Consider the following 26,431-nt stretch of genomic DNA (forward strand, 5'->3'; position numbering starts at 1 on the left):
GTCAAGCTAGCCTGATAACTAGACGCTTCATTCATTCAGCCTGACATAAGGGTCCTGTTAGCCGATTTCTTGTCGGGGGGATTATTTTGTTTTGTTTTGCCTGGAATGATCAATTGCTTTCTAAGTGGGGGAAACAGACATCAGTAGGCACTCCACCAGGTCTATTTGAAACGCTGTACGAGTCAGGCTGTGATTCAGAGGTTTGGAACCAGGCTTCTACACAGCTGGATACTACATTTCCCATAATACAACCAACAGTCTCTTTTTGTTGGCCGGCTGATGAGTAAACCGATCTTAATGTGTTAAATTGGTGGTGTTCCCCTTTAAGAGTAATAAGCAATCAAGGATAAAACATCTAAATCATGTTGATTATTGTTATTGTATTATATTAATTTATTACATCCTTTTATAAAAAATTAAAAAAAAACAAATGTAAAGACTAGTTTATCGATTTAAAACTTAAAGTATACATTCCTCTGATTTCCCGGGCTCTAATGGCCACTCACATGGCAGCCATTTTGCATCACAAAACAAAAGAAAGTTATATATATATATATAATACATAATCTTTAATCTTTATTGGCAGTTATTAAGACAATAGTTCAGTGAGAAAGAACTTTGTTGTTCAAAAGCATTTTATGCATATACAGTGCCTCGACTTCTATATCTAGATTATATATCAAGAATAACTTTACATTCAAGGTTTTGGAAATTATGTGTATGAGTCTGATGTCACAGCAGTAATCGTCCATCCTTTCTTCATCTTCACAGGTTATTCTTCTTATCCCAGCTGCATATGTTGCATCTGATTATTTCAAATGAAAAAAAGCAAATTAATTTCACTTGATCATGCGCACGTACAAGTGTGATGTAACCTTTAAAATAGATGTCTTACCTCCAGTGAGTCATGATATAAAATCATGTGTGATGTTACTCCTTTGGCTTGATGGGAACTTCTGTTTTGATCAGGGATGTTATGTCTGTGGACAAGGAAATTATTACTTGTCACGTCTGCATCCCAGCACGCAACACACACAAATATTGAGCACAGACTACTGACCCTCGAAGTCGATGAAGATGATGAGGTCGTCGTTCTTGAGGTAATTACGCCTCCTGAGGTCAAAGTGCTTGACAAAGTTCCTCCAGCCAAATGATTCACCTCTGTAGCAAGAACAGGAAGGATCATACGTCCCCACCTTGGAGGGATTGTCCCAAATCAACTTGCCATCTGACGCTAGAGGACACAAAAAGACAGAGCCACCATGTGAAGAGGGATCCCACTATTTGAATGATACTGTATTCATGGAAGAACAATGCCCGCGACTAAAACATTTGGAGATGTTCAGTAGTTTGTTAAACAGCCCCACAGTTGATTGTTGCTGTTACTTTATGCTTTGGAAAGCACTTTTTATAGCATTTCCTTGTTTAAAGGGATCAATAAATAAAGTTTTGCTGTCCAACGGAACATGCTTACAGTTTATGAAAGATCTGACATACACCACACTGCAAGCACACTTTTAACTATGTTATATATTTATTGTACTCCCCGTTTAATTTGTATCGTAGTGTCATCGTAGTGCCCTGCTCTTGTCTTAATCCCTCTGTGGATAACAGATAAGGAGCACTTACTCATCCACATATCAGTCGTGAGGCTGCGAGCGGTAGACATCCTCAGCTTAATGTCTGGATCTTGGTCCATCACCACCAAGGTGGCCTGTCTGTTTACCGCTGGCCACTGCATCACTACATCATTGTCCCCGCTGGCCAGGTGGAAGTACAGCCCAGTGTAGTTCCCTGTGTAATCAGTGTAACTCGACAAAGGCATGATGCGGACACCATAACCGTAGCCTTCAGGGCTGTAGAAGCGAGGGCTGTCAATGACCGTGTTGATGTCAGCCGTTTCCATGATATTGGAGAAGTTCTGGATCCTCCACACGGCATTGGGGCAGCGTGTCTCGGACAGGCTGATGTCATCGATGTAGATGCCACCGGTGGATGCAGAGGGATCACCTCGCACGGCTTGGAAAGCATAGCGAAATTTCACCCCGACCTCCAATGGGACATGGGCGATCTTCCATGTGTGGTCAGAATCAGCTGTGTAACAGGGAAAGGGACAAGATGTCAAGTCTTACTATGTGTGGCAATATTATTTGTATGTTAAGCAGTGGAATGGTGAAGTAGTGAGACTTTGCTTAACATTAGCCTTTAGCCTTCATGATACAATAATAACCGTAAAGGAATAGTTCACCATCTTGGGAAAGAGTTAGATGAAATGATACCACTCGCATATCTGGCCATTAATTATGAATACAGAACCAGAAGGCGATTAGCTTAGCTTAACATAAAGGCGAAGGCATTGATGAACATGTTGGGGAGTTAAGTGCTGGAACTACTTCTTTGCCAGGCCAGGGATTTCCTAGAATTGCCTGGCAACAGTTAGTCACTGTCTAACTTGTATGTTTTGTGATGTCTTAAAATCACTTGATTTGAATAATTCTCCAACTACTGAGCAGCTAAACAAATGTTCAAATTCATATTTGCCTAGAGGCAAAGCTGTGTATTTCGGCTCCAGCAAGCTGCTTTGAAATACGTGTCCTCCATAAACATGGCCACTTAATAAGTACCATAAAAGGTGTGTATTTTCTTCATTCTACGAACGGTGCCTGTGCCATCATCCATCTTGACCCAGATCACAAGCCTATCCCGGGGGCTTCCAGTCATCTTGTAGAAGAACTGCAGACACTGAAGTTTCCTCTTGGGGTAGAGGGTTCGGGATTCCAGCAGAGCAGACTCCTGAGGATTCCCAGTCATGGTACTGAACTGCATGAAGTACCCAGCATCTAGAGAGTCAGACAAGCTATTACAGCACACAACTTATTTTTTGCTTATTTTGTCATGCTGTCTGAACCGAGAACGAGAATCAGTGGTTAGAGACATTATTCAACTCGAACCTCTGCATTTGCCCAGGAGTGTGTGATCCTCTGCACCCACGCTGCTCTTGGTATGGACCCAGTCCTCATCATCAGAGGAGGCCTGGATCATCCCGCAGATGCTGGCGTACTCAAAGGCACACTGGTCCAGCAGGGTGAGAGGACCAGCTGGGGAAGGAGGGGGGAGGGGGAGGATTTGGAGAGTAATTTAAAAGTTTTGGCCCATTTTGTGCTTAGCAGACTTCCTAAAGACTCAAGTAATAAGTAATATTGAATTCCGTCCATTGTCAACTTTTTAGAAACTAAGAAAAACACATATCAAAATATCAACATATGAAATTATCTCTTGCAACATATACATACAGCAGTTGTACATCCGGTTGAGCCTGAGGGTGTCCATCTTGCTGAAGTCGAGGTACTGCCCAATGATGTTGTAGAACTCTGGGATTTTGGTGGTGATAGTGGGGATGGATTCGTTCTTATTGAAGGAGAAGGGCCTGTAATGCATGATGGACTCGTAGTCATACGCCGTGTTTTGATCGGTGATGAAGTCATCGTTATATTTGTTGAAGTTGTGTTGAAGTCCTGCAGAAACACAACACACAAATTGCAAAAATAAGGGTTAAAGCCATGCTGTAGGTTATCATTTCTTGGTTTAAGATATCTAACTAGATAACATTACATTTCGAAGCATTACTCCCAATAATAAAATATTGTTTCACAAAATATGGATGGCGAAAGAAAGAAAATGATGGACCTCGACATACCAGGTCTAACCTGATCCAGCCAGATGTCGACATAGTCATCTCTGTCTGTGCGGGACTGTTCATGGTAAAATCCCAGAGCGTGGAGTAGCTCATGTTCAATCACCGCCTTGTGGTCACAGCCTGACCCCAAAGACAAAATCTGACCAGTCTGCTGGTCACCAACGCTGGAGAAACACCTGTGACAGTAGAAGCATTTGATTATAGTTGTGATCCAAAATCCAAAGAAAAAAATTGAAGGGACACTCCAGTGACTAAAAAGAATGGTCAAAAGAGGCCGAGGTCTTCTGACTTTTAGTCTCAACTATTGGTCAAGCTCTAAAAAGGTCTGGATGGTTCCCATAATGGAAGCAATAGCACCTTTTCATTTGATGCTCCCTGCCTGCTAAACCCCCATGTCTTTCTATGCCCTAAGTCTTCTTCTTCAAGCCCAAATAGATATAGTTATCAGAGATAACCCTGATCACTTTTCACCCAACTTTTTTCAAGTAGTACTGAATAGTACATAAACTGATCTTAATGTGTAAAACTGGTGGATTTCCCCACTAAGGGTTCGTATGGCCCAACACAGTTATAACCAGACTCTCTTGATACACAGTAGAAACAAGAGTTTGAGTTAATATAAAGTGTTAATCCCAACTAAAGGTAAAGGCGAAACTTTTTACAGAACAAATATCATATTCTTCCTCTTAGAAATGAAAAGTTGAATTAATAATTAATAAACCGTAGAACACACAGCTGAGTTCAGTACATTAGCAGTTTTTCTGCTACAGCTTTACTTGGTATGGTATGATCGGTAGCTTATTGCAGCCAATGTTAGCTAATGTTAGCAAATTTTGCTGTATCACAGACGTTACTGAATCAGTTTCCTGACTTTATAACTCCATTTGTAATAGTGAGATGCTACATTATCACATAACTGTCAGCTGTAGCTGCAGTGACCGCTGTTCAGCAAAAGTGACATAGTCTCACCTTTTTGGGATATTTTTTCTCTGAGAACTGTAGCCTAAGTTAGACACACCAAAAACTTGAATCCATGATTAAAGCTGATTTGAATGGACAGAGACCTGCTATCTATTCCAACGCGGTAAACACACATAAGACAGCTAGAACCATACCCTCCTTTCTTTTGGAACTTGATGAAGGTCTTCTCTCCCTCATAAGGCTTGAAGTCAATACAAGACTTCAGCCGATACATTTCAAAAGCCTGGTGGACACAGCCCTTGGCATTCAGATCTGAGGAGTGAAAGAAACATAAGGGGACAGAATATTATTTCATCCAGATGTTTCGAAGGGTCTTTGAACACCGTATTAACAGTAAATACTCACTCCCGAATCCTCAGAGTCTACTGAATATGAAAAAGAAACTCACCTAAATCATCACCCAGAATGTAAGGGATTGGAAATTTCCATCTGAATCCTTTGTCAATCAGGGCATTTCTTCCTTCCTGCAGCATAAAAGAAGAATTTAAAAAAGTGATGAAACATGATCATAAACCTAGTAAAGACTAATAAAAACACGCAATAAAACGCCACCTGTTATCTGAAATAATTGCTATGTAGTTACTCAAGAGAGAGGACCAACAGTCCCCACAGCCAGACATGTGATCACATACGGCAACAAAACAAAGCTGCCAACAACAATACATTTTTCTCAAAAGTAAGAAAATATCCCCAACAAAATACAACTTACAGGAATTAAAATGTCCCCTTCAAACAGGTTGGCATCTGAACCTGCAGCAAAGGCACACACAACAAATCATATTTCAATCAGCAATAAACACACAGTTTTACTCAACATTTTACATCTTATGCCAATAAATACGGGACCACTGTGTTGATGTGTAGGTTATGGAGCAATCAACAAGCGAAATGCTGCAGCTCACCCAGGTTTAGGATGGGGTTCTCATCCTCTCCATTCTCATACACCTCTGTAACACAAATACAGACGTGGCTCAGGGTCTATTTTCACAGCCTTTCAACAACTGTTATTCATTTTAAGAAAGTTTTGTTTTTTACATACCATGCACCTCAGGGGAAACAGGTATCTGAATAAAACAAACCCAGTGAAAGTCATCACGCAGTTAACCGCCATGTCACATAATGCGTGCTAAATGATTTATTAATAAATACTTACAGTATATGAAGCGGCTAGAGCCACGAGCCCAAACAATAACAGCGCTCTCGCAGTCATCATGCCGAGTGTCACCAAGTAAATGTTGCTGCTTTGGTTTAAATGTGCACGTTGACAAGATATGACCTTTAGCCCTTGATGAATGTTTATGTCCGCAATGAAGAGTAACTGAGGGACTTTGACTCAACAGTGTTACTGATTGGTGAGCTGATTTATGAAGTGTTTGTGCATGTGCACAAGGCTGCAGTGACACTCTCTTCTTTTTACACTACCTGTTATCTGGCTTATTATCTGATTTTGTTCACATAGCACCCCTGAATTCATTAATTTCCTGATGTTGTGTTATGTTTGTCATGTGACCTAAAGGTTGATGGTTCACTTGAAATGTTTGTGTCAAATGACCAAGTGACCTGCTGGCCCTGGCCTTCTTTTTTTTTTTACATGGAGTTTGCAACCTCTCCCCATGTTGGCTTCGGTTTTCTCCAGATGTTTCAATTTCCCCAACATTTGAAAGTTATGCAGATGTTAGAGACTCTCACAGATTTGAAAGTGACTGCTGGATATCAGTGTAACTACTGGTTCTCATCTCTTGTGTTGTGATTCCAGTGAAGTATGTTACGATTATTTAATGCAACCACTAGATGGCTGCAAATAGTCAGGCCAGTACCACTCTGCACATAGTAGAAACGTGAAACTGGATTTTAAGGTACAGTGACCAAGGAGGTAAGATAGCCCCCAAAACCAGCAGTTGGTTTTATGGTTGTGGATTAATATTTTTACATATTTACATTTTTCCAGCGCTTTTGCTGCAGTGACAAAGTTTTCACAATACAAATATCTAAATACAACATAACTTGATAAAAAGGAAACTGTCAAGTGTTTCTAGCATTACAATAACTTGCAATACAATAAGCAAATCTCACTCAAGCAGAATATAGTAAGTTAAGGTCATTTAGATAAGTTATGATGTTTGAGATTTTCCAAAAACAACTCTGTCCATAGCTTTTGTTAATATTCAGTAACGTTAACGTCACCGTGACTGCAGCTATAAGAATAACCGTTTTATATCGTTTAGCTTGCTCAACAAAGTGAGGAATGAGTTAGTTCAACAAGATATTCAGAAATGAATTATAGCTAGGTTAACCAACAAGTCATATTTAGCTAGTTAGCGGCGTTGCAGGAAACTTAAGCTAACGCTAACGTTACCTTTTCACGTCGCAGACCTAACGTTACTCAAATGTCACCGGGCAAATGTCTTGTACTCGTTATGGAAGAAAGATAGGATAGTGGCATAGACTGTATAAAGTAAGTAACGTAATGCACATGACACAGACATGTTATCCACAACTTTTAAAATTTCAGTCGAAGCTAACGTTAGCATGGCTTATTAGCACAAAAGCGTGCAGTCCTAGCACGTTAGCTAAAGTTAGAGAGGTACACCAAGTGTGTTTACCAAGTTTAGCGAAATATGTGATGACAATAGTATTACATACTATTTATATTGATATTGTGTTAAAAGAAGTGCACCGCGGACGAGGTGGCCGAGTGGTTAAGGCGATGGACTGCTAATCCATTGTGCTCTGCACGCGTGGGTTCGAATCCCATCCTCGTCGGCATGTTTTAATTATTTTATTCTTCAGCAATCATTTACGCTTAGTTGTTGCTGCAGTATATTTTATTTATCACTATATTTTATATTCCCCTTTCGATATTTTGGAAACAGCGGGGGGGGGGGGCTTACACAAGATGATAGGGAACTCGATTTATTTTGGTTGTTACATAAACAAAATTGCAATCTTGCACCATCCTTTACAGCATTAGTCCAACACTGAAATCTTTTAGCGTGTAGTTTTGGTTCTTTTCTTCACATAGTGTTGCTGTAACATTACCGTACTACAAACAGCCCCACCATACTGAAAGCATTATTGCATTCATTTTTACACAGTGCACTTTAAACAACAGCTTTCACATCACATCAAATCACAACCCCTCATTGCTTTGCTTTTCTTCTTTTTGTTTTATTCCAAATAATCCTCATCTGCTTGATAGCCTCCGTTGTGACATCCCTCTGAATTTCTGTCCATGTGTTTCTCATCACAGCTCTCCTGGGAATCAGCAGGGCATCTTACGTCTCCTGTGGCTCCATAATGGCTCCCATCCAGTCCAGGAGAGAGGTGTATCATCTCTGCCTGTCCTTTCATGACGTTGTCTGTGGCTTGGCTGCTTGTTGTCTGTGAGTGAGATAGAGCAAATACAGATACTAAAATAACAAGAAAACAACCATCCAGCCCTGACAAACCACACTATTAATGAAGTCTCCCAGATGAGACGGTATAGTTTATTTGTTGCTCTTGAATTTTACATTACCTTGTGGTCACGGTGATGTTGGTCTATGGCGTACTGGTATTTGGCTGCATTCAGTCCTAGTGCACCAGCTAGTCTCTCTCCAAGGAAATCGCAAGCTAATTTTGGAAACAATGACATAGAGACTCAGTGACACTCTCTTCACGGCTAAAATTAGGCTGCTGCATATTTAGTGTGCTTTGGGTGTATTTAATTATCACATTACGTACTCAGCAGTGAAATCCTCCCAACTAGAATGGCCACATTCCTGAATGAGAACTTAGTCTGAGAAGGACGAGGCAGAAAGAAACAGATTATATGACGACTTCTTGGTGACGTCTAACATGAAATGTCTTCCTTAAACAGTGTCCCACCCTCTCTGCAGGCTCTCTGAAGGGTGGTCTGTTTGGTGACTGTTCCTCTTCCTCCTCACTGTCTTCCTCCTCCAGAGTTTCACCGCTGGAGAAGTGGATGATCCTCCTCTGTTTGGACACGGCAGGATCCCCAAACTCTGTTTCCTGGATGTCTAGTGATGTCTGGACAGGTATACACATGTACACACTTTTTGTTTGTATTCTCTGTGACACGTTGTCTTCATGGCACATTATCCGTGTCCAGCATGTTGTCATTGTATAGGCTTTTTTTAAATACAGACTGCATCCAGCTCCAGAGTGAAGATTTACCCATGGCTAGTCACAAACAGCTGTTGAAAGTTAACTCAGAAGTTTGCCAGAGTGTTACTGAACACAACCTAAGCTAACATGTCTGTTGGTTTTGCTTCATTATCACACACTTACACTTACTTCCTGGTGGCTGTCGTTCATTCTTCAGATAATATAAGTCTTTCTTTATCGCTCCAGTGCAGCACCGTTGATTCTTTCTCATGCAACAGCTTTACTGTATATATCCATCCACGCTGACTCTGCTATGTGGAGAAAAACAACTACAGGATACAGGATCAGTCTTGAAACCTGAGACGACCAAAATACAGCAGAGCAAACGTTATCACGGGCAGGTAGTTAAGAGAGCTGTCGCTGTAATGCAATCAGTTTCATTCTTGGGCTTGAGGGGCTGGGCTTGTTGCGGTGTGTAGAATGTCAAGGTGTATTGCCAACTTTAGCCACTTAAACTTTGTTTCCAATATGCCACTTATATTTGTCCCTTAGGTGAACCGAAAGTCAGGTAAAACATTTGTTTTGTTACACGCTGTTTGATATCACATCTACATGTTGTATATCCGCTTGTCGCAGCACTTCACTTCACACTAAAGTGAAATATTCGAATCCAGGAGACCACTTTTTCTGGATGTGTGCCTTGAACTCTGCCTGACGTGTTTGGTGTTGTGAAAATCTAAAATTTATTTGAATTACTGAGCCCTGCCAGCTCAGACCAGTGCTGGAGATAACGTGGACCACAAATTGGGAACCATACTAACATTTTGAGGCCATGTCCGAAGTTTAGAGTTAGGGTAAGTGTCTGAAGTCCATACGACCAACTCATTCTAAGCAGGTTTTGAGTTCGTGGTGTATTCCCACTGGGGTTAAGTCAATGTGATGCACAAGAGAGGAGCTGCTCACAGCTGAAATTTTAAAATAAATTGTGGCTGGTGATGACATCCAGGCAGATCTTGGGGGTAAAAAAAATTATAAGATCTTAAGAAAAGCTACTGCTGAATGTGCATTATGAGGAGTAGTACATACTGTCTAGATTCAGTACGTAGTATGGATTTGGGACATATCTTTGAAACGCAGGCTTTCTGTCTCCAAGCTCAGGCTGAGATAACACTGATTACATCACCATTGTTATTTTCTTAGGTTTGACGGAGGACATTATACAACTGCTTGCACAGGCTAAGTAGTACTAACCATAACCAGTAAATTAACAGATAAATAGATGGGATGATGCTTACAGTATCTGTAAAAATATTGAACTTAGTAATTGTGTTGACATATATAAGCACACATGGAAGAGTGGAGTTTTATGGATGATTTAATAGCGTTTGAAATACATTTTACATGAAAGACACCATTAGAGGAAGAATAACGAGTGTACATTGCAATGGTGATCTGACACACCCTTTTAATAAACAGTTGCCTTGAAAAGGACAGAGGACTGGTATTTGTCTGATTTCTGCAATGATAAATTCACTGTTCCAAGTATAATGAACAATGATTTAACGCCTTGACCGTTATGATTGCATTAGATCCCCACTGAAGTCCCCACTCAACTGAACAGAAAGTGCAAAGGTGTTACAATGTGCTATAATAATGAAGTTTAGTGAGAAAGTTAGCTATCACTACTGTTGGGGCCTCGCTTAGGTAAGCCAATATACACGTAGGGGCATAAATGAGTACACGTGAGCAGTATGTTTTATACAGTTTATACACGTTTACAGTGATTGATAGTTCTGCTTTAATCAACATGACTCTATTTTCAAAGTGGGAGAGCGGAATAAATCTGGAATAAATCTGGAATAAAAAGCTGGAGCAGCTCTTCAGCAGCACGTCCGAGAATTGAAGACCAGGAGGATTGATCTTTGTCTTTAAGGAAGGAGATAACACTCAGTAAATGTACAGTACATACATCGTGTCAACTATTGACGACAGCACTCTCTCAGCAACAGAACAGTTTACAAGCTTTTTACTGTATGTATCAGTGGGTATTCTGGTGTATCCACTGAAACATGACATCACGAAAAACATATGATTGGCGCTACACAGAATTGTATGCTGACATGACATAATAGAAATAAATTAAGAGCTACTTTTATAAAAGGGACATATCACAGAATCCTGAAGCATGTTAAAGAATGAGTCAGCCTCGTCCAGAAATAAAGTTTTCTTAACTGAATAGTAGAGGTAAAAACAAAAAAAAAAACGGCTACGTCATGTCAAAAAGAACAGTACATACATCATGTGATCTAAATCAAATATTGATTGTAAACTGCTACAGCTAAAACAAACCAAATGCACCAGCCATCACACATGCAGTCTTGTTCATTTTGTATGTCCACTGTTGATTTACATTTCTATTACCATATGTTTGTTTTAAGAGGAAGTTCTGAACAAATCTCATCATCTGAAAAGCATTGTAGTATACAGGCGGATTGTGGAAAAATGCATTTTCCCTACATTTACTCATTCTGGATGCTTGCATCATATTCCATGTAGTGGTAAATATTCATATTATTGTGTTTTTAATCATTTCAGTTGCTACTACGTTTGCAGCATGTATGCCTGTTTCCATTATTTGAGTCATCTATAATCAGGCCTACAAGAAGGTTTAACACCAGACGGCCACAGTGAACAGGTTTACATTGCAACCAAAGGCACCATCAATAACTACTTCACCCATAAGGCTTATTTATAATCGTTGTACTTGAAATCACCTCATGTAAAGACCAAATTTAAAGAAATCCTTTCAGCTGACAAATAATTACTAACAATAACCTGAAAGAACTTTCCTTTCTATATTTTAATATGTTTTCCTTTACTTTATAAAGGATGTGACTGGCTCTGGTTTAGATGGAAGGATAATGGCTGTCATACTCAAATACAATACACACGTTTCAGCATAAATGTAAAACACCATGGATTAATATTACAAAAAAATACATTTCTTTTCCTATGGAGGTTTACATGGAAAGAAATATGGATGCCATCATTACAATAGATGGTACTGAAGCATGAGGCTGATAATGTGAATCTGTGGAGAGTTTAGGAGACGACACAGCCTGTGTCCTTCTGAGGCTTCAAATCTGGCTCCTTCACTGGCTTCACCTCCTCCTCCTTGGGTTTGGCCTGGAGTTAAAGCAACAACAACACAAATATGAAACAACACCGCCTCAGAAACCGATGCCAACTATTAGTCTTCGGAATAAAGATTTCAGTTTGTCTGCCTTTGTTGAAATTAACTTTTGAGGTGAGCCGCTGTACCTTGTCGTTTTTGGCTCCCTTGGTCAGGTCAAAGGTGGCGTAGACTTCAGCAGTGCACTGCTCAGTGAGAGGCGGCAGCTCGAAGGGGATTGGCTCAGCCAGGCCATAGCTCGCCTTCAACTCCAGCTGGGGCGCCTCAGCTGGGACCTTGTGGAAGTATCTGGTGAAATAAGTTACAATTTAAGGATGGGAAGGAAAAAAAGTTGATGTTTTAAGTTTTGATAATCTCCGCCACTTAGTGCAATATCACAGAGGCTTTAATGTTGCACCAAAGATCTGTTTAGCAACCAAATATGTTGCAACGGGGAAAGATACAGTGTGTATAGGCAAACTTGTGTGCAAACTTTTCAGTTGCCTGTTTCAGTTGCCTGTTTCAGTAGCACTTATTAACATACATTCTCAATGATACAGTATGTGTTTAAAGTAAACTGCTGCAAAGTGTGTTGCACTGTTTCTGAGAGGTAAGAGATATTGTTAGTAACTGTTACTACAACCAGTTGGTGTTAATGTAAACACACAGTTAGCCAGTATTTATAGCAGCTAACAGTTATATACTGTAAATACTTCCACTAAAACATGACTGTTTGCCACTTTGTCGGGGATACAGATGTTTCCACCTAAGAACAACAGTGTATGTACAGTATCTTGTGTCTGCCCTGACTCACTCACATGAAGCCATTTTCTCTCTGGCACTTCTCCAGTGTGTTTTTGATGACGCCGCCCAGTTTGAGGAAGAACAGCTGCTCTGACGGTTTGGCCGTGGTGCCCGGGCCCTTGGTCTGACGATACTCTTTACACAGCGCCTCTGCACGGGAGTAGCCTAAACAGAGAAGTCTTCATGTTAGTGCAAAAGAAAGCCAGGTGGTGAGCAAGGGAAGCAAGGAATAGACCAGATGTTTTATGAGATGTGTGCAAAAATACTGCAGCAACACACAGGAAACAAACACACAGGAAATGCCTGTGTCATGACCTCATTCATTACACTTCAACTAAGTGTTACTGAGTACTAAGTGAGCATATAATATATTCTATACATACTTAAACGTAACTGCATACTTTCAACTATAACCTTTAGACTAATTAGATGCATGCTGTGATATGACAAATTGAACTAAACACTACATGCATTTATAATAACATACTGTACATAATGTAACAACACGCTTACGTATGTCACATGAACTGTGACTGTGACTTGTGCTTTCAGTGGCAAGAAGCAATGACTGTATTAAAACCAATCCCAAGAAGAATAAAGTACTTTTCATGAATGTGTTAACAGACAAAAAAACATATGTACAAATACACTAATACAGTACGTGGTAAAAAAAAAAACATTTTTAGGTGTAACAATCCAAGCTATACATACACTTTTCTGCCTCCTGGAGAGATCTTATAGCCTCGCCACACTTGTCACTCGCCAGCAGTGTCTGTCCATGATAGCAGTATGCCTGCAAACAGAATTGATGAGTATAATCGGGAGCCTGATTTGTCAGTTTTCTTCCATCTTCGTAAAAAGAGTAGGTTTCATCCAAAGCACATACACTTTGTGAGGTTCCTTCCCATAAATCAAAGCACCGATATGCATTAACTTACATAAGCCATGTAAAAGTGCTGCTTCAGCTGAAGATACTTCCTCCACTTGCTACTGCACTCTGGCTCCAAGGTGTTCAATGTGTGGTCTGCAAACAGGAATACTGGCCTTTAATAGCCTGTTGTAGCACACTCTGATAGTTGATCAGGCTCTCTTTGCCATTTAAAAGCTGTACATCATATTGCTGGTTGAATGCAGAAATTTTCTAAATCACAAGTGCCAAAATACTGACCAGCTTTTTGATAGAAGTTTGCCGTCTCAAATGCCAACGCTGCGATGAGTGTGGCATTGTGCTTCAGCTCAATCGCTCTGGCAATAGTCACTGTGAAAAAGAGAAATAGATGGTAAAGAACTAAAATATGGATACAAATGAATACAATTTGGATATGATAAGGAATTATTATTGATGAGTATTTGCCATCATTTGACTCTCAGCTCTTTCATTTTCGAAAAGCATAAGTCCTGATGTGTAGTCCTTTGTATTGCCAGATGTCAATAGAAATTTAAATTCAAATACAACAGAGGCACACTGCATATAGTTCCTATAAAACACATTACCTTACCCGAGTTTAGAATTATTTTGTTTCAGAAATATTCTGTTACTTCATACAACCATTAATATTAAGTTTGTATTATTTCAGGTTATGATACGATGGATAAGATAAACTTCATTGCCATATAAGGGGACATTATGTCTTGGATTTAGATCTGCTAGCATTGACACACACAGGATTTACTGAACAAATATTTAACAACATAAGACTGTCTCTGTAAATAATATTATAAAGAGTACGGTCTAGACCTGCTCTGTATGTAAAGTGTCATGAGATAACTTTTGTTGTGATTTGGCGCTATATAAATAAAAACTGCTTTGTAGACAACAGACAATATCATCAATGTAAATCATACAGATATCAAAGTACACAGATATCCCCACTATTATGTCACAGCAAGTAAAGGGAAATACACCAAGCAATGTGCAGTTCTAATAGTGTAAATTAAGAAGATAAAATACTATTTTTCCCCAAAAAGGCAAAATTCCAGATTTTAAATAAATCAATGGAAAGAAACAATTGTAGAGACACAAAAATAGTAAAAAAAAAGAAATAAGTTGTTTTAACCTAATAGAAATGTGTCTGAATCACAGTGTGCCAGATGCATGCTAGTTATGGCTAAAATGAGTAAAAGTTTATAGAGTCTAGATTACCTTCTTGTGCCTCTGCTTGGCACTGGATGATATATGCATCAATCACTCTGGGCTCCAGGTCTCGGCCCTTTTCGGCTGGGGTGATGAGGCGAGGGATGTGGATCTCCTGTAGCACACATGCCAGAGAATTAGCTGTTTCTATGCATTTCTTTGCTTTTGCTTTGTGTTTGAGAAACTGTATTAACCTGAATGGGGCTTGTGTGCTGCTGGGGAAGTAAAGGAGTGTTGTTTCAGGGTCTTAAGCAAAATCCCCTTGTTATAGACAGAATTGAGACAACTGCGCCCCACCCACAAATACTCCCCTCCCCCCAGTCACTTTATTAGCTGTGGGCTAAAAACTTGAGCCTGGTTTTCCATAGCCTATATTTTAGTTTACATTTTGGCTAATTGGCACCATAAAAAGTACGCCTAATTAGCTATTAGCAGTTCCTACTTGCAGTGTACCTTTAGATGTACAGACAACAATCATCTGATTACTTTGATACTGAAGAACATTTAATTTAGTTCTGGCACATTATAAGGAGCCTCTTTTTGTATGAAGCAGATTTATTCATAGATATCCTCGGAAGGTGTAGGTCACACTGAATTTAAAAATATAGGTATCATGTCTGTCTCTTCTTATTTGAGTTATGATTAACAGTGAAATTAGTTATTTTATATACCATAGAAATACAAAATACATATCAGGAAATACTAATAGTAAGAATGGGAAGTCCCACAGCTATATAATAACTTAGGGAGAAGACTGCAGATGTGTCTCACCTTCAGGTTTTTGAATATACCAGCAGCAACTTTCAGGCTCCGGTGAACATCTTTCGCTTCCGGCTCCGTTATGCTATTGAACAGGCAAACATGACAGTAACAAATATTTAGTATAGTAACAAAGCAATATATGATTCAAAAAATTAATCTATAATTAATCAATAAGCGTGATATAAGTGATTACAATCATACAGATTAAAAAAAATACATACTTTTCTTTCCCCGCTAGTCTCGAGGCAAACTTGGTGTACCAGAGAGCTACATTGAAGGCCATGGAGACCAGTTCAAAGATTGCATCCTGCTGGGCACTGGGAGGAGAGCATGGAGAGACAGCGGGTTATACAGACTGGTATAAGCACACAAGTCAACAATGCTAAGATAAACAAGACTAGGTCGAAACCTAGTATGTGGCTGGACCGTGTGTGGTTAATGTGCTATATTGGGGACAAATTGTTAAACTAATAGTGGTATTGTCTATGAATGCAGTTGTAAGAACAAAACTTTCCACTCACACCTTAAGATGTTTAATTTGACAGAGAACTTATTATAATGATAACAATTCTAATTATCTATTAACTCCCCCTGCTTATTTGTTTTTCTATGACTATTGTTATTTGTGGTGCTTTAACTGTCCGCTCTCGGTGCATGGTGAGCTGTTTTCTCTTCTACTGTTACAGTGCGTAACCATCGTCTCTATTTCCCTCAGCAGTTATGTTGTTTTCCAGTTTCATTTCCTCACAGTGAAAATCAGGTGTTGTACTCTGTGCCATCTGTGCACATGATACTGTGATGTGCCATTGGGCTGTGACGCATTGGTGAAGTATGGACTGGTTATTGATTTCTCATGAAGTGGGTGTGTGTTTGTGCTTGTGAGCTCCAGACGGACCTAGTGGGGCATGGACCACAACCTGCGTAGCTTTTATCCCACAAGCAATAGCCTTAAAGGGCAAAGCCTATACGAAATAGAACATTAGTTACTTACCTTAACTCCAGATTCTATGAGTAGCCTAAAGGTGCAGCCCTCTAAGGCTGTCGCTAGTGGGTTCCCACGCTCGCGCAGCACTTTAGACTTTTAGTCTAACTTATGCCCACTTACTACGTGGGTCTCTCCTATGTCTCACCTTGTGTGTAAGCTTTGCTGAGACCAGAAAATCGGTTCCCAAAAACAGCTTTTTCTTTGCCTAGTAAAAGGAACCAGTATGACCCACAGCTTAGAGGGCGGCACCTATACTTACGGTATATAACTAATGATCGCGTCATCATTTTGAAAGAGCAACAGCAAAGTGGGGAAATTGCAACCAAACGTGTAACTTCATCACTCACTCAGTAAGTCACAAGCAGACTTTCATGTCTATAGGGCTGGCCCTATATGAATGAAAACTAAATAAAATGCTACCACTGACTATTAGACTGGAAGTATAGTATATAGTACAGTCTGTGTTTTACCTTGGTGTGTTTCCTTGTAAGGTGTCAGTCCACTTGAAGTTCTGGAAGAACCTCATCTTATTCTCCTGTGTAGTTCCATCCAAGGATAAGATAAAGCCTATTGTATCATAAATCAATATTTTAAAGAGAAGCAGCTGGTTAGGTGCAGAGCAAAATCAAAAGAATGAACACAATGTTAGATGGCAAACAAAGAGAAACACAATTCACAATAATTAACAATACAAAGTCAGTATGCAATTACTTTCACTTACTTGCAATTACAGTGTTTTTGGGGAGTGAAATGCCAAGACTATGCCCAATAACTGTTCAAATGTTAAGTATTAGCATAATTAACTAGCTTTTAATTCTTTAGCACTCTCTTTAACTCTAGTTTTCCCACCCTCTTTAATTTCTTAAAGGTTGGGAAAATGATTTTATTCCACCCTGTCCGACAGTATCATACACAGCATATTCTCTATCTGCTTGTTACAACTCTTTAGTGAAGCAATGTGATCTCTAGTGGCTGCACCACTTCATGCAGATTATACACATTTCTTTCAAATTCAGCCTGTCCTGTTTGGTATCTTAGGAAATTAAAGTAAGTTCTGTTGGTATGAATAATGGCGGGCGACACTACATTTTAAGGGGTTGAAACAAGACAGAGAAAAGAATAGATAAGTTCACTCATTTGCTGGAATGTAAACATACCTTGTAGGAGGGAGAAGTATGCATCTGTGGCATTTTTCATGATCTCAGGGTTGCAGGTAACATCGGTGAACATCTCCAGCAGTCTCGCCCTGGTTGTCCTCAGGTCACTGAATGTGTCAAACAAATAGTGATCAATTGATGCTCTAATAATATGGTGATCATTACATTACATATTGCGATTTTGTAAGGTAAAGAGATGACTGTGATCAAATTACAGTAGGACATTACATCATTACGAGAGCAGGTATGGAGACAAGGCAAAAACAATGTACAATTTTTGTCTGTGGTCACAGTCACAGTCTGATCTGATAATACTGTTCTCAGTGTATCAAATGGAGATAAGACATACTTGCATATCTTATTGGCAGCGGGGCTCCCTGCCACTCCATAAAAATTAAAGGACACAGGCGCTGTTGCCTTCAGTGGGTTTCTGTGAAACCAATGTGCCATCCTGTGGATGAGGACACGCCTAGAGAGGTTGAAAAATACACGATGACAAGCAGTTAATGAATGAGTTGTATTTCTGGTATAAATATATTTTGAATATAGGGGAATGGATTGGCCTCCCAAACAGTCAAAATATTTTATTGAGGTATTTATTAAGTAGGCAGCATTAGCTAGCCTATGTGTCATCTCGGCTAACGTCATTTTACCGATACCGTCGCTACAACTCGTTAGCCGTGTTAGCACTCTCACAAGGCATTCCTTGCCCCTTCCCACTGTTACCTTGGTGGAAAATGTATACAAAGTCTCTAACGTTACATTGGGATACCATGAATGGTGTTTTTAATAATTATTTGTATGTCTATTGTAAACAAAAGTCCATTACGTAAGCTCCGGAGAGCAACAGCTAACGGCTAGCATAACACTGGCTACATCTAGAAACATACACATGATTAATTGAAGCGACGTGACAACTGACTTATTATATGACTATATAAACTGATTGAACTCGTTTGGATATAGTATACGTTTCACTGCTTACCTGTCGTTCCGGCGCTGGCTATTTGAAGTTTATTACTCCTTATGGAAAGTCTGACACTGACAACAACTTACTTCCGGAAATAAACACGGAGTGGAAGCTGACCAATGAAAGCACACGGTTCAGTCACATGGCGTGCGTCCGGAAAATACCTCAGATCTCCGATCAGCTTCTCTTTTGTTCAGGGATCAGTGGCTCAAAAGGCCTTAAACATGCCATGAGCTGACTATTTTATCATTAACTGATACTTTGTCTGGAATTCCTCGTTATTTCCTGGAAATAACTAATTTGGTACTAATCATATGCAAAACAAAAGACAACGTTTTGTTTTATTTGAGTTTAGTTTGTTGTTCATTGAGCTCATTGAGTTCATAAGCAGCTGTTGACTTTTAGAAGAATTTACTTTAAAGAACCGTTAAAATAATGGATGACTGAAAAAACTGACAGAGATCCAAATAGTATTGTATGCTAGGCAGATTTTATATTTGTGTATGTTCAGTCAGCCTGTTGTCTAATGACCTACAACCTCCAGGCTGCATTAGGAATTAACTGAGGTGTACCCATTGAACACTGTCTCAATTAGAACCAAATTAAATTGTTATCTCCAGGAAACCTCTATAAGAAATCAGTTATCAGTTAACTTCTACATAAATATTAAATATGTTACCAGTTATTTTTTTATCCATGATGAGACACACAATGAAAATCCAGCCTTTTATTTTTTCCCATTTGGCAAACATTAGGTGAACAATGAACAGCTATTTCAAGTGATATTCAGAAAGAAACAAGAGAACAAACCAAAAAAAAAAGTTGGTCTCATTCTCAACAACTGTACATCTCACCAACTAAGGAATCATTAAACAACCCACACACATACACACGTCAGAGAAAGTGTTCCTTAAGAATCCAATGTGCTTTTCAACATAAAACAGAAGGTAATTGATTTCATTATCACATTCATTTCATATTTCTTTACCAGGAACCTCCATAAAGCACATTGACATGCTATATCAGGAGCCACTGTCACCTGGTAGAGAAGAAAGATAAAGTGATGCAATCATTTTACCTGCTTATACAATGAAGATTTATGAACATTCAGATTCCATTGTCCCTCAACATCTGATGAACAAAAACACAACCAAAACCTATTCAATCAGGGGAACTGTAAGTCCCCCACCATTGATAAATGCAAATAAGTACTTGGTCAACAACAATGTTATCAGTGCACCTTTAAAAATCTATTTTAAAACAAAGCACAAAGGAACAACCAGAAGGCACTTTTGGTCAGCTTTAAGGCAATATTAGCATCAATATGCTATGTGTTCATTTTCTCATAGTTTACACTGTAAAAAGATAACGTCAGCTATAGTGAGATATTTTTATCAGTCTTTCCTTTTTATAAAATCCAAATGCAATTCATTATGTTCTCATTTGGATGTTATAACCCAAAATAAAGTCTAACAAAGAAGGTGCAGCTATAGAAATACAGAATCACAGATGACCCTGATGTTTACAGAACGAAAAAAAAACTTGAACAAGAGTCCAAACGGTCACTTTCCACCTATCAGAAAGCAAACATACAATCACAACCAAAAGGGAAAAAAAAGAAATCATTGCAACCAGGGGTCAACACAGTGATGAGTAGGAGACTGATTAAGTAAGTGGTGTCAGTCGACATCATCTCAATAAAAAGACCCCTGGTTGTAACAAACAGAAAGTGAAGGTTACATTCAGTGACACAAATTCCATTATGTGCATGAAACCATTTTGACATTAACTTAACAGTTGCTGTGTAAAATACAACTTTCCCATTATATTTAAGATTGTCATATTCATTTTGATAAACCAGTCTGTACATTACCTGTGCTTTTTTGTTGTTGCACTTAAAAATCGTACCAGAAAAAGCACATGTAAAAAAAACATTTGCAACTGAATGGTTCATAGAAGCAATGCAAGACATTAATTCCCTCCACACTAACGCGTTGACCTTCATGTGAACAAACAACATCCTGTGCAGTGTTCTCAGTCAAAGAGATATATTTGCAAATATAATTGCAAATTATTGTGTGTGTACATGCACACTATGATATAGTTTACTTCCATTTCCCACCCCTGTGCAATACATCTAATCTAATGTTTTGGTTTGTAAGGCACCAAGAGATAAACAAACCTAGCGAGCTAACATGCATTATACACAACACAAACCCGAAGGAAGTCTTTGGCAAATGTGCAGCTTTGGTGATTAAACATTTTGAAGATTTCAAAACAAGGTGAAGTCTAGCAGTGTACATGCAACATGCTTGGACTTGATTTGGTCCTCGCTGGAAGTGAAAACGCAACCCACTGCAGCCTCTGTAACCCTGAAAAGGTGTGTATGAATGGCATATCTGCAGAATACCAATAAACATTTTACCCATATGAGTTAGAGCAAAGTTCAAAGGCGTTTGGCGTAGTTATTGCATAGGATATGGTCTCGAATATCTCCCCATCCTCCGTTCTTCATGTGTGCCTTGTGCTCCACTGCTTCTGCACCATTAAGGACAAGAGATGGAGGAAAGAGGCCGTCTTTGGCCATTTGAATGCTCTCCTCAACCCTCTGTGAGGCCCATTCAGGCCTGCAGTTTTCCTTCTGGTGAAGGCCACAGTCTCCTGTGTGGAGAACCCTGGAGCCCTGTGCCACAAGCACTTTGAGGGGTTTTGATATGCAGGCTCCAGAGAGGTGCTGTAGAGTCCAGTCCCAGTTGTAGTCATCATAGGTGCAGAATTCGTTGTTGCAGCCCATCAGTTTGTAGTACACCTCCCTGGAGATGGCCATGCCTATGTTGTGTTTAGTGGACATCCACCCAGTGGTCAACACCTTATTTGACAGTCTGGTAAAATCAGTCAGGCCATTGTGGTTACCCAACGCCAGCATGTCACAATCTGGACAGCTGCTCTTCCTGAACTCTATCATTGATTTATAGAAATGGAAAAAGTCAGGTAAGATGTAGTTGTCTTCCTCCAGAAAGATCACAAAGCCGCTGTAGCCCTGCATCGCCTGCACTCGCTCCCACACAAAGTGCAGTTTCCACCACCAGTGGTGTTTCGTTTGCGTGATGGACGCCTCCCTGTAGTGTCCATAGGAGTCAGGGTGTTCTGCATTGAGGCATCCTGTTTTGAGAGCGTTGTCCTTGGATATGTCTCGAGGGCAGTCTTGTGGATCCTGCCCAGGAAACTCACTGGGATACAGCTGAGTGCTGAAGGGGAAATAAATTTGCAGTACTTTGCAGAAAGTTATCCCTTGCACAATGGCGTTTATTTCCTCTGAAAAATAGTCATGGCTAAAGATAAGGAGGAAGCTGTGGACCTCAGCAGCTTTCTCCAGCGACTTGATGAGCAGTCTGAGGTACTCGGGCCTGTTGTGGACCTGCACAACCAGCACCAGTTGAGGCTCCCCTGGAAACTTGTACGCATTGTGAACACACTGCTTGTAATTGGCATTGTAAACGGACTGAGTCAATTCTGGCAGCGAACCGAAGTTCAGCTTCACCATGTCGCCAGAGTGCGTGCCCTGGTTTCCCTGAACGACATTATTATAATAAGGTCCCCTTGTGTCATTATCGGGAACTAATAACACACGTGTTAAAAACAGGAGAGTCACGGCTACAAAGGCAACACCCAGCAGCGCGAGCAGATTCTTTTTAAGCAGCCGAAACCTCATTTTTCTCAAAGTAAAAACGAGACTTTGCAACACGACAGCAGTGGCTCTCATTCACCTTATCGCGCGCGTCCTCATTGTAAACTTGTTTGCAACACTGTTTGCTCGCGCGGCGAAACTCTCAACTCTTGTTATAGAAACAGTCCGACGTCGCGTGACGTGTCTTACACCAAGTGTCAAACGTGTCTTGATGGCTGCTCTTCCTCTCGCCGGACGGGCTTTCCACTTGAAAAACCGTGTCATTTGCCAAGCAGTCGCTTCAGCCGCTTGTTGTCGCCACCTGTAGAAGAAGTGGAACAAAGCGAACCGGGTAAGTGAGAGTTATACACAAGTTGTGTGCGAGTTTGCAGTTAATAAAAAGACTCCCCCGCGGTCTGCTCAGTCTGACTTACCTCAAACTAGGTGCAATGTGTCAACGCGCTCATACCAGGAAGAGGATCAGTGAACTGTGGTACATCTTGGCTACAACTTATTGACTCTGCTGACGTGTACAACCCAGCCAACCGGGGAGAGACGGAGCTCCTGCTCAACGAATCACTGTCCTACCTACGGTTGTGTAATATGAGAAGATGAAGATGTCAATCAGGCACCATTTGAATAGTGAACAGTAAGAAATTCATAGTCATAATCATAGTGTTAAAGTAATCCTAGTGTGTAGGTCATTTAAAGCCTTCTAGTCATTAGGCATTACAATGGGATGGCCACATTTTTGCTTATAAAATGTATTTAAAGGATTAGTTTTCCTTTTTTTTTAAAAAAAGGAAGTATTACCCCCCCCCCCCAGGTTCAGGTTTGACTGGTTGAATTGGAATCAGTTATTTCACCCAAACACATAACAAAAGGGTCTGGGATGTAATACCTGTAACTACACGACAGGGAAAACCTGATACTCTGATAGGAGGGGACTTTACAACAGGAGATGGAACTAGAGACTCTGGGACTGGTATCAGACTCTGGGACACTATTGGGCCTCAACAGCACACTGTAGTTTGGAGAATACCTGTGCTATTTGCTAAGTAATATGTGTAATATGCTGAGATTCAGTGGTGATGACTCATAAAAATGGTTTGTTTTACACTACTTTACACACTATTTAATGACCTAAAATCTTATCAACAATATTTCCAATTCACTCTGGCTTACATTGCTACATAAAGTGTGATATATAAGTAAAATTTGATTTCATTTCCTCCACCACATGTCTGTCACATGACTGTCTGTGAATGAGAAGCTTTAATATAGCAGTTCATACATATCGATGTACTTTTCCTTTGAGGCTACAAGTGTTTATTGCAAGAATGCAAATAGTGGGCTATTAAATGTGATATTTTCTCTTTATAATCCCCCACCAGGCTCCAGTCCTGGTTAATGACAGTTCACCCCTGTTCGCCTGTTATTGCTGAAGCTGCTGGACCACTTCCTCCAGATAACAGAGACTGGGTGTGTGATCCAGTGAGATGAAATGCCTGAAATCATGTTGCCAATGCAGAGAGCTATCTCCAATTTCAGGAAATAGTTTTGGCAAAAACAGTTTTTTATCAGGGAGATTCTGAACACAGACAGACACCGCTCTGAAGCTGCAAATTTAATGTGTTTGGAAGTCTAGTGCAAGTTAGAGCACTGATAATGTATCACAGATAAACAGGATTTTAGATTTTAGAAACATTTATAATGTTTGTGTACACTGCAAACTTTTTATTCGGAGTAGTCAAAATGGAAAGATATTGCATTGCTGTCCTGTGTTTTCTTCATCTTTCATATAAACTACAAATAGAGGCTGAAAGTTTTATTTAAATTAAAAATTTTAATCCAATTCTATTATGTGTAACCTTGGGCCTCCCTCTGGCTGACCAGCAGCACAGCAGATAATACAAACCCATGTTGTTTACCACAAAACAAATAAGTCTTTTTAGTGCAACAAAAAGAACGTAATGGAGGTCACATTCACCTTGCCGTACTTTCAATTACTGTACAACTGTACACAGATAGGCTAAAAGCAATCTGGGAAGTGTAGTTTGAATTTGGTAAAAGTGATTTTGTGCTTGAATGGACTTTATTGAATTAAACCATGTGTTTATACTTTCTGGAACACTTTACAAAATGAAAACCATCCATCCATCTTTAATCTACACTTCCTAATATAGTCACAGGGGCTGCAGTCTGTCAGTCTCAACTGACATATCACCGTAACTTCCTCTGAAGGTTACCTGAAAGAAGTGTGCGATTTGATACTAATTATATTATTACTTCCTTGGGCGTCACTGTGGTCTACTGACTGCCATGTAAACCGCAACATCCCTGCGGTCTAAATACAGCCAGGGAGTTTTGTTGGATGTCATCCCCCCTTGTCTCTCTGTGTTTCCTGTCTGCCCCTCTATAATATAAATATTTAATATAAAGGCAATTGTTATTACTATTTAAAAAGAATACACTGACACGTCATTCTAGTTAATCAAATCTCTCTTAATGGTAAAGTTTCCTGGTTTCCTGGTCACTCTTTTACGGCTCAAAAATACACTTAACATTCAGAGCTTGATACTTTATAACTTTTCCTAATTTTAAATGTGATTGTTGTTGACAGTACTTTTCTTTTTACACAGCATTACCCCTCCAAAACAAATGTGGTGGTTTTTGTGGATGGTGAGGACTACTACAGGCTACATCTGGCAGTTTAGGATGTGTATCTGAACTGTATATGTTGTACATTTGGACATGGTTTGAGTTGAGTGTCTTGCAGAGCGCAGGACCTTCTTAAGTGTGGTGTATGAGAGAGAGAGAGTCTATTTGGATTTCTGTTGGAGTTTTATAACAATTTGTTCATAAGAGGCATCAAGTTAAACCTCTCTGGGGTCTAACTGACCCCAAACATAAGTAATGTCACTGTGTAGGAGAACATACTGTAGATTTGTTTGTCTGTTAATTAGCATAGCATGCCCTGCTGAAGAGAAATGACAATATTTGAAAAGGCACTTTATGTTTGATTTACAGAGAGAAGGTTGTCAAAAAGCTGGAGTCACTCTCACAGAGATCTGAGATCTGTTAAATCCCTCCATGCATGTTTGTCTGCGGCCACTAGGGGGTTCAGTGTGCGTATGTGTGCACTATATTGTGCCCTCAAAAACTCACACAACACAGTACTTTTAATGGATGTAAAATTACAGTTAAGGAAACACTGTCAGTGGTGCAAAATGATAACTTTGACTTGGATTTAAAGGATTTGTGTTATTATCTAATATGCTTCACCACATGTTTGTATCCCTTTGCCTCCAATTTTACATCATTTTGGAGCAAAAATTGAAATTGTAGTAATAGTAGTAGGAAGCAGTAGTAATATAAAATATATCTTGTGTCACATAGACATATTATAGCACTCAAGTGGCAGTTAGAGCAGGCCATGCACTGGAGTCCTAATCTTTCTTTCTCATCCTCTTATTTCCCTTCAGGGCGCAACATTCACTCAAAAATGCTCGGCTTCTTGGGGGGGGGGGGGGGGGGGGTATATCCTGGGCCATACTGGTCGCCAGAATCTGCTAAGTATACCCAAATGTCACAGCATCGACCTTGGTGCACAACTTCTTCAAGGTTTTGAACACGTGGTGAGTTGTCCCATTTCTGGTGTCCTTGTTAAATGAAAAAAAAACATTGACTTGGGTTCATTAAAAAGTCACTTTGGCGTTTTGGTACAAAAAAAGTTCATTGATGTATTATCTTCCACTCTGAAAGATGTAGCTGCATGTGAATGCTTTGTAAAAGCTGCAGATGAGGAACAGCTACCTCAACCTTCCAGTTTGGGATCGCAGGGTAAGGCCTCAGCTGGATTTTTATTAGGATTTTAGGCTACAAATATAGAATCATGTCGGAGTTTATCATTTTGATATTTTAAACATACACCGCTGTTTCCCTAATAAAATTGTAAAACTTTCATCTTTTCTAATTTTTTAATGAAGGTGCAG

General features: G+C 39.7%; 4 protein-coding genes and 1 non-coding gene across 6 annotated transcripts; 1 reads left to right on the forward strand and 4 right to left on the reverse strand.

Moving 5' to 3' along the window:
• Positions 1-586: 586 nt before the first annotated feature.
• mep1a.1 (meprin A, alpha (PABA peptide hydrolase), tandem duplicate 1) lies at positions 587-5,925 on the reverse strand. The gene is made up of 14 exons (XM_070925533.1): positions 5,832-5,925; positions 5,718-5,742; positions 5,581-5,625; positions 5,388-5,428; positions 5,067-5,142; positions 4,813-4,930; positions 3,698-3,873; positions 3,294-3,515; positions 2,952-3,098; positions 2,625-2,840; positions 1,630-2,094; positions 1,061-1,234; positions 896-980; positions 587-805 (listed from the first exon to the last, which is right to left on the reverse strand). The coding sequence occupies exons 1-13, from the start codon at positions 5,889-5,891 to the stop codon at positions 931-933; spliced, it is 1,815 nt and encodes a 604-aa protein (XP_070781634.1). The 5' UTR covers positions 5,892-5,925; the 3' UTR covers positions 587-805; positions 896-930.
• Positions 5,926-7,359: 1,434 nt separating this feature from the next.
• trnas-gcu (transfer RNA serine (anticodon GCU)) lies at positions 7,360-7,441 on the forward strand. The gene has a single exon. It is a non-coding gene; the product is annotated as a tRNA-Ser (tRNA).
• Positions 7,442-7,575: 134 nt separating this feature from the next.
• Positions 7,576-9,178, reverse strand: LOC139302366 (protein FAM177A1). 2 transcript variants are annotated; one of them, XM_070926047.1, is made up of 5 exons: positions 8,975-9,178; positions 8,546-8,707; positions 8,402-8,456; positions 8,196-8,290; positions 7,576-8,059 (listed from the first exon to the last, which is right to left on the reverse strand). In XM_070926047.1, the coding sequence occupies exons 1-5, from the start codon at positions 8,993-8,995 to the stop codon at positions 7,847-7,849; spliced, it is 546 nt and encodes a 181-aa protein (XP_070782148.1). In that variant the 5' UTR covers positions 8,996-9,178; the 3' UTR covers positions 7,576-7,846. The 2 variants fall into 2 exon arrangements, with proteins under 2 accessions (XP_070782148.1, XP_070782147.1); XM_070926046.1 differs by having other exon boundaries at positions 8,969-9,178.
• A 1,357-nt stretch (positions 9,179-10,535) lies between these two features.
• On the reverse strand, positions 10,536-18,861 carry brox (BRO1 domain and CAAX motif containing). Its single transcript, XM_070925542.1, has 13 exons — positions 18,785-18,861; positions 18,149-18,268; positions 17,800-17,906; positions 17,113-17,209; positions 15,879-15,974; positions 15,667-15,739; positions 14,905-15,010; positions 13,930-14,019; positions 13,700-13,785; positions 13,473-13,554; positions 12,776-12,926; positions 12,107-12,266; positions 10,536-11,971 (listed from the first exon to the last, which is right to left on the reverse strand). The coding sequence occupies exons 2-13, from the start codon at positions 18,247-18,249 to the stop codon at positions 11,888-11,890; spliced, it is 1,233 nt and encodes a 410-aa protein (XP_070781643.1). The 5' UTR covers positions 18,250-18,268; positions 18,785-18,861; the 3' UTR covers positions 10,536-11,887.
• A 2,130-nt stretch (positions 18,862-20,991) lies between these two features.
• Positions 20,992-22,694, reverse strand: LOC139302529 (alpha-1,6-mannosyl-glycoprotein 2-beta-N-acetylglucosaminyltransferase). The gene has a single exon (XM_070926236.1). It carries the CDS (start codon positions 22,530-22,532, stop codon positions 21,216-21,218), a length of 1,317 nt encoding a protein of 438 aa, XP_070782337.1. The 5' UTR covers positions 22,533-22,694; the 3' UTR covers positions 20,992-21,215.
• Positions 22,695-26,431: the final 3,737 nt, after the last annotated feature.

Source organism: Enoplosus armatus, chromosome 19 (assembly GCF_043641665.1).
Source record: "Enoplosus armatus isolate fEnoArm2 chromosome 19, fEnoArm2.hap1, whole genome shotgun sequence".
Classification (NCBI taxonomy): domain Eukaryota; kingdom Metazoa; phylum Chordata; class Actinopteri; order Centrarchiformes; family Enoplosidae; genus Enoplosus; species Enoplosus armatus.

Bases quoted from the DNA above. Each gene is read 5' to 3' on its own strand.
- LOC139302529 (XM_070926236.1), bottom strand. From the start codon at position 22,532: ATGAGAGCCACTGCTGTCGTGTTGCAAAGTCTCGTTTTTACTTTGAGA.
- mep1a.1 (XM_070925533.1), bottom strand. From the start codon at position 5,891: ATGATGACTGCGAGAGCGCTGTTATTGTTTGGGCTCGTGGCTCTAGCC. The intron at 5,626-5,717 runs GTATGTAAAAAA...TTTGTGTTACAG, and splicing joins TGTTTCCCCTGAGGTGCATG to AGGTGTATGAGAATGGAGAG. The intron at 1,235-1,629 runs GTAAGTGCTCCT...TGTGTCCTCTAG, and splicing joins CACGACTGATATGTGGATGA to CGTCAGATGGCAAGTTGATT.
- brox (XM_070925542.1), bottom strand. From the start codon at position 18,249: ATGGCACATTGGTTTCACAGAAACCCACTGAAGGCAACAGCGCCTGTG. The intron at 17,210-17,799 runs GTATGTTTACAT...ATGATACAATAG, and splicing joins ATACTTCTCCCTCCTACAAG to GCTTTATCTTATCCTTGGAT. The intron at 12,927-13,472 runs GTATGTATAGCT...TTCTCTGTTTAG, and splicing joins TCTCCAGGAGGCAGAAAAGT to GCTACTCCCGTGCAGAGGCG.
- LOC139302366 (XM_070926046.1), bottom strand. From the start codon at position 8,995: ATGAACGACAGCCACCAGGAAGTAAGT. The intron at 8,708-8,968 runs GTAAGTGTGTGA...ATACCTGTCCAG, and splicing joins ACAGCCACCAGGAAGTAAGT to ACATCACTAGACATCCAGGA. The intron at 8,291-8,401 runs GTACGTAATGTG...TTCCAAAATTAG, and splicing joins TGGGAGGATTTCACTGCTGA to CTTGCGATTTCCTTGGAGAG.